The following is a 7,875-nucleotide window of genomic DNA, read 5'->3' on the forward strand; positions in this document are numbered from 1 at the left end:
TTATGTTTTTAGAAGTAGGACATGTATGACTCACACTTATTCCCTCAATGACTTTAAACATGTTATTTGAACTTATTATGATTAACAATTATGTAAACTTTCTTATTATGATTAATGTGAAATGCATGTTTGTATGTTTTAAAGACTTGATTTATTTATTAAATTTGTGAATGGATATAATGTCCAGGTCTTGTGAATTGTCTGTGTGGTATGGGCAGGTCTTGTAAATTGTCTCTTTTTGGATGTTGGATGACCAGGTTTGCTATTCAAGTCAAGCTGTATGTAAATTATGTACGGAATATCCGTATATAAATTATGTACGGAATATCCGTATATAAATTATATACGGAATATCCGTATATAAGTTATATACGGATAATCCGTATATAAATTATATACGGAATATCCGTATATAATTTATATACGGATATTCCATATATAAGTTATATACGGATATCCGTATGTAATTTATATACGGATATTCCGTATATAATTTATATACGGATTATCCGTATGTAACTTATATACGGATAATCCGTATATAAATTACATACGGATAATCCGTATGTAATCTTATCTACGCCCTTTTTATATACGGATTTTTGACCGTATATAATCCGTATATAACATCACTTTTTATACGGATTTTGGATGTTATATACGGATTTCGGCCGTATATAAATGGGATTTTTCTTGTAGTGTCATCTAAGTGTAACATATCAAACACTTTGTCTTCAAACAATGCTTTTATCAAAACGTGCTAACATGTGATATGATCATCAATGTTTGTTGTACGAAAAAGTGCTGCTTTGCTTGCATGCTTTGTTCTTGTGTTTGTGCAGGTAATGTCAATACTAAGCTTTATTCAGAAACACTACACAAAGGATAAAAAGACCTTAAGAGATAAGAAGACATTCTTGGAAAGTTTCCTCAAACCTTTAGCACTAAAAGATTGTACAAGCTACATATGAAAGAAAACACTGATAAAGCATATCACTTTACAACGTATACCTAAGTCTGACCAACTACATAAAAAGTTTATGAAGTATATCTAGAAGTCAACGTTGTGTCCAACGGTCATTTCTTAAGAAGGCTATATAAAGAAGATTCGTAGAAGAGAAGAAGTTGTTAAAATTGAAAAAAGGTGAAAGTAGAAGAGAGAAGAGGAGAGAGAGAACATAAATAAGAAAGGTAATTCAACACTAACTTTACTCTACCTCAAAGCTTATATTGTCTAAAGCTATTCAACGTAAGAAAAAGAACTTCACAAGTTCACATATTTTTATATTGTATTGATCCTCAATGAGAGTTACTCAAATCTGTATATGTAATCAAACACTGATTGTGTTTGTAAGCACTTGTATTGAGCTAAACATACCAATCAGGATTGACTAGGGGAACCAAGAGTGGTTGAAAATACTCGGTCTATACCAGGAGTGGTTATAATACTTGGATACCAGGAGTGGTTAAACTTGGATTATTGAGGATTGACTAGGAGAACCAGGAGTGATTTATAATATTCGGGAACCAAGAGTGGTTATAATACTTGGAACCAAGAGTGATTGATAATACTCTAAGAGTGGTTTTACTCGTTTGTAATATTTGAAAAATATTAGTGGAACCCCTTAAGAGTTCTTAATGGAGACTTGACGTAGCTTAAGATTGAGGGAACCAATATAAAAATACTTATGTTATTGCTTTCCTTATTTGAAACATTTTCTTAAATACACTTTATTAAGAACACACGTCTAACAACTATTGCAAACCGTCTAACCTTGAAATAGTTATTAAACATTGTCCTTGCGAAAAGCTTTTGAAACACTATTCAAACCTCGCCCGTGTTAAGAAATTTATTAAATATTGCTCGTGTAAAGAAAAAATCGTCTATAAGACTGATATGTTTAAACACTCTCATATGTTTTGAAGTTTAAAAAACCACATTAAAATAAATGAGCATATGAAATGATATCACTAGAGTATTAGAATAGCTATAATATAAGTGATAAATAAAAATACTCTGAAAACCAAGTAACTTAGGAAAGATTTAGAAAATCATCTAGGCATAAAACTGGACGTAACACTAAATGATTTTCAGACTTAAGCATCAATGAGAGTCTCACTACACGCAAAAGATATATTGTACCAGACGGTAATCAGTCAAACTCTCAATTTAGTTAAGAAGGTAAAAGTGTATAGACAATGCTTTTGGAAAGCCTTTGAAAGTCTCAAAAACTTGTGATAAAAGACAACATGCTAAATGCACTTACTGAATAGAGCAAAACCTAAAAGCGTTTATACATAATAGACGATACCATGAGCTAAATGATCTACTTCATCCAATGATCAAGTCTTCAATCAATGTTTGGTATCTTAATGAAAAACTTAAATGATAAAATCCTACCTGAAAGGTAGAAAATGTAAAAAGCACTTTGTTGTTTTGAACATGCATTAAATGCCATTAAATGTTCAACGTTTAAAAACAACAAAAGTGATAAGAGAAAAGACATAGATTTAGAAAATCATCTAGGCATAAAACTGGACGTAACACTACATGATTTTCAGACTTAAGCATCAATGAGAGTCTCACTACACGCAAAAGATATATTGTACCAGACGGTAATCAGTCAAACTCTCAATTTAGTTAAGAAGGTAAAAGTGTATAGACAATGCTTTTGGAAAGCCTTTGAAAGTCTAAAAAACTTGTGATAAAAGACAACATGCTAAATGCACTTATTGAATAGAGCAAAACCTAAAAGCGTTTATACAGAATAGACGATACCATGAGCTAAATGATCTACTTCATCCAATGATCAAGTCTTCAATCAATGCTTGGTATCTTAATGAAAAACTTAAATGATAAAATCCTACCTGAACGGTAGAAAATGTAAAAAACACTTTGTTGTTTTGAACATGCATTAAATGTCATTAAATGTTCAACGTTTAAAAACAACAAAAGTAATAAGAGAAAAAACATATATGTTGTATGCATATTTACTCTATTTTTGTACAGATTGCCTACGTGTTTGAATCGATTATACACTTAATGTAATCAGTAAAACATAGTTGTTTTGCTCTTGATAAGCATAAACACAAATTTGAAGAAATTTAACCGATTATAAAACAATGCAATCGATTATTTCTATTAGATATGCAAAGTGCAATATATTTCAATCAATGATTCATTTCAATATAATGAATACATATATCAAACAATTCAAGCACATACACAAATATAATCAAGCATTTGTTTTACTATTTTGTTGTGCAAGAAACTATAAAACATTTCTTTTGTTATTACCAAAAACTCATGTGAGATATGAGTTTAGCTGTACATAGCTCCCCTATCAACAACTTTTGTGAAATAATCATGAGTTTACCATTGTCCATCCATGTTTTTACTTAATTCTTTTTTCATAATAAGTTTTTTTAACTATTTGTACAATGTAATTTTATATGGGTTTGGTGTGGTCTCATTATTTTTCTTTTTATTTTTTAACTTTTAAATATATTTTTTCTGTAACTTTCATACAAAATTTGATTTCACCATTATTCTAAACTTTGAATATTTTCATCAACACCTTGATAGACATGCGAGAATATCATTTTCCATGTTAGTAAAACTTTAATAATGTTTGGTGATAAGAACTACATCTATTTATTTTTATAATTAGGAATCAAAATCTATTAACGTTTGTGACAAACAAAATCTAATTTTACGTCAGTTTAATAACTAAAAGATATATTTAACAAAAAAGATATTTTTAGAATGAAAAAAAATATATTTAAAAGTACTCTCTTCGTAAAGAGCTAATGCTCAATCCAACAAATTAACATCATCTTTTCCATTATTGTTCTACCCTTATTTATATCTAACTAGCATATCAAGTGACTAACTCATTAATATTATAATTATCTGAACTAATTTCTCCTCCCTATTTCCTAACACAAGTCCTAAGTTCTGAATTTTGATTTAGAAGATATAAACACATAGCTTCTTATTAACTAATGAACAACCTTGAAAATAATGACAATCACAAGGAGAAAGAAGATACCTGAAATAATGCATTTCAAATTGTTGCTATTTAAATGCTTAAACCAAAATAGTTGCCTTATGTCTCAAACAGGCATAGTAAATTAGTGGTGCTTATTATTTAGCTTGTTCATATTCTACACATCGTGCACAAAGATAAAAATATGGCTCACTATTTTAAGTTGTCCTATTCATTTATATAAATTTCAACTTATATAATGTGATATTATTATAAAATTTATATTAAATTAATGTCTATATAAAGAAAGACCACTGTTGTAGGCCGGAAAAGAAATTGCATGCAATTTATCTCTCAAGCCAAATCTTTAATGATATTGAGGAACTTGGGGTTTCAAATTTCTAACCTCAAATAAAGAAATATGCTCATGGTCCATATAAAATACCAGGGAACAACTTAAACATCACAATAAAACAGTTCATAAGGAAACAAATCCTAATGTACTCTTGCTTTGATAAAACATCATAACTATACTTCACTGTGTATAGTTTAAACCCTGATATTGACATCTCTTTCCCATATAGACTTATTTCATCTGAGGTGGTTCTTAATAACATATAGATATCAAGAAAAAGAGAATTGCAGATTAAAGTCTCAAACTAGGAATGAACAGTTGAGAAAGAGAGAGGTCTGTATCCAGAGAGAGAGAGAGAGAGGGCGTTGCGAGAGGAGCGTCCACAAGGAGTAAGAATTTCAAATTCTAATGTTTAGTTGATTAGATATATGATAAAAATATTTTAAAAAAATCCTTTTTCTCAAAACTGCTAATTCAAACAACACAATTCTCCATATAGAACAAATATACTCAAAATATAATTACTCTCAAAAAATTTCTCATCCAAATACACCAATGCAGTAAAGGTTTTGTTACTAAGTTGCATGTACACTTAACAAATGGCACCCAAAACTGAGAACACTATCTTCTCAAATCGTAATCATCTGTCACACATATCCCTCGAAGTATGGGAAATCAAAAACATTTTGTATTCTTTGAAGGAACTGTAACATGGGCTCTGGGCATGTAGCAGAAGAAAGAGAATCCAAAAGCGCAGTACATATATCTCTTAGTATCAAAGGTGATTTTTCCTGAACCCACTTAAAGTGCTCAATGGCAATTGGAATCTCTTGTGCATCTGACAAACTTTTCAACAAAATTATATGGGATTCTGCACATCCTATATCATGCTTGAGACTACAAAGTAATTTGGATGCAGCCATATGATGACCTGCTTGAAAAACATACAGCATATGTTAAATTGTGATGAGGCAGCAAGCTGACAAGCACGCATTTGTAGTGTATTATGTTACAAATATTTGATTGACTGAATAATACCTTTCCTGCATAGTGATAATGTAAACGAGCTCAATGTGCCTCTTGCATTGATTATGTCCTGTTTGACAGACTTGTTATAGAGCTCAAAAGCTTCTTCTAGTTTGTCTTCTTGGCAGAGTCCTTCTAGAAGATAATTGTAAGTTGTAACATCAGGTTCCACTCTCTTGTCTAACATCTGGTAAAAGAGCATTTGAGCCTCTTCAGCTTGTCCCACTTCACAAAATTTTTGTATAAGAAGGTTGTACGTTTTCAAATTCCCCAAACAGCCGTTCGAGAACATCTCATCCCAGAGCTTCCTCGCAGGACGCAGTAGATCCTCCTTACAACACGCTTCCATGATGTAATTATAAGACGAGACATTGGGTTGGAACCCTTTCTTCTTCATCTCCTGCAGAACAGTATAGCCTTCTCTCACTTTCCCAGCCCTGCACAAAAATGAAATCATTACATTGAAACCCTCCACATCTTTGAAGTAGTTTTGAGAATTCAAAACATGGAACACCTCCAATAACTCATCAACCTTGCCATGCCTACACAGATTCCTACACAAATCACTGATAGCAAAAATAGTTGGGAACCTCTCTTTATCAACCATGAAATTGAAAAACATTATAGCTGCACTAGGATCTACACTTGATACCGATCCTATCAATGCATTGAGAACGTCATCATCAACAGGAAAATTACCACCAACTATAACCTCCCCAACTTCTTTTGCTTCACACATCCGTCTCTCCGTAACCAAGCCAAGTATCAAGTCCCTGTAATCACTGCTTCTAGGAGCCACCCCTAACTTCCTCTTCATCTTCAAAACTTTCACTTCATCAGCCACATTCCCCATTGACCGGAACCCTGCAGCAACAACCCAGTAAGCCATGAAATCGGGTTTCCAACCCCTACTCCTTAGATCACCCAACATCCACAAAGCGTCCGAAACCTTAGAAGCCCGACACAACCCATGAACAATCAAAACCGCCACAACAGAACCATTAATCCCAGAACCACATTCCTTAACCTCATCCAACAACCTCACCACCCTCTCCACATCACCCTCTCCACAAACCCGCCAAATAAAAACCCCAAATCCCAGTGTGCTGAAACCAATACCACTCTGAGTCATTTCCTCAAACAGCTGGTACGCACTTTCCAAGCACCCATCAGAGGCCAGGGCAGCCAAGAGCGAGTTATAAGTGGGCCCTCCAATTTCGGCACAAAGGGGAGCAACATTACCCAAGAGCAAAAAGGCATCGAGAGCACGGTTGTGGGCAACATGGGATGCTATAATGGAGCTGAAAAGAGAAGGATGGATGGAAAAGTTGAGAGCTTTGGCTTGTTTGAGGAGTGAATGAATGGCAGTGAAGTGGTTGGTGTGAGAAAGGGATTTGAGGAGTGAGTGGTAGGTAAAGGGAGTGTGGGCAAAGCAAGGTTGCTGAGAGGCCCAATTGAAGAAGCCAAGAGCAAGAGAATGGTGATTTAGGAGGAAAGGGTCAATCACATTGGCCACCAATGATGGGGTCAGGCATTGCCGCCAACCCAACCTGTGGAGTGTCTCCTCCACTTGAGAACCCCACAAACATTGCCTTCCCTTCCTTTTTGAGGCTGAGATCACCGCCTTGCTCAGCCCTTTTGCCAAATCAAATGTTGCTGCTCCACCTCTCATCATCAATTTTTCTAACATGGATCAATTCCCTACTCTTAACCCTCCAATAAACTAATTTTATGAATATTTACAACATCTGTGAAACCTTAATTACAGAAAGTTGGAGTTAGATTATTTAAAACCTGAGTACGAGGAATCAACACCAGTAGTAGAGGTTAAGAAGAGATGTCATGGAATTGAGTTTAGTGTATGAGTAATTCTCTATCAAATATTCAAGAAAAAGATCTGAATATGTATCAAATATCTATAAAATGCTTCTATGGAAGTAGATGAGTCTTTTAATAACCCTCACTTCAAAATTTCATTCATCTTTCCTATAACTATTTATGTATTTATTTATAATTTTGATAACAAATAAATTATTATGGATAAATTAGTTGGTAATCATGTAAAAGATAAATTCTGATTATTTGATATTTTTTTATCTTTAATATAATATTAATAATAACAAATTTCATAAAACATCAGTATTATATTATTATTAATACTTTTTATTATAAAAGTAAGGGTTGTATGAAATTATACAACATCTCTGTTAGTAACACTTAATCTTCAACTAAATTTCGTTGATATTTTATATTATCATGCTTATTATTTTTTATTACATTAAGTATCATTTACATATAAATTTTTATTTCGATCTCATTCATATCTAATTGCTATAAAGTTCTTTCACTATTAAAATTCACATCTCAACTTTTTATGTTTAAAGGTTTTACCCAATTAACTAATTGACTAGATACATTTCAATTTTTGATAAAATTATTTGGTGTGAAACCTAGGTTAAAATTATATTTTATAACTATATGAATGAAAGAAATTAAAACTTTTGA

General features: G+C 32.5%; 1 protein-coding gene across 2 annotated transcripts; it reads right to left on the reverse strand.

The window, feature by feature from the left end:
• Window positions 1–4,838: 4,838 nt before the first annotated feature.
• On the reverse strand, window positions 4,839–7,288 carry LOC124848405 (Tetratricopeptide repeat (TPR)-like superfamily protein). Of its 2 annotated transcripts, XM_047326070.2 has the most exons (3): window positions 5,961–7,288; window positions 5,383–5,807; window positions 4,839–5,275 (listed from the first exon to the last, which is right to left on the reverse strand). In XM_047326070.2, the coding sequence occupies exons 1-3, from the start codon at window positions 7,058–7,060 to the stop codon at window positions 4,992–4,994; spliced, it is 1,809 nt and encodes a 602-aa protein (XP_047182026.2). In that variant the 5' UTR covers window positions 7,061–7,288; the 3' UTR covers window positions 4,839–4,991. The 2 variants fall into 2 exon arrangements, with proteins under 2 accessions (XP_047182026.2, XP_047182025.2); XM_047326069.2 differs by having other exon boundaries at window positions 5,383–7,287.
• Window positions 7,289–7,875: the final 587 nt, after the last annotated feature.

This window comes from Vigna umbellata, chromosome 5 (genome assembly GCF_029865625.1).
Source record: "Vigna umbellata cultivar VRB3 chromosome 5, Vumbellata_1.0, whole genome shotgun sequence".
Classification (NCBI taxonomy): domain Eukaryota; kingdom Viridiplantae; phylum Streptophyta; class Magnoliopsida; order Fabales; family Fabaceae; genus Vigna; species Vigna umbellata.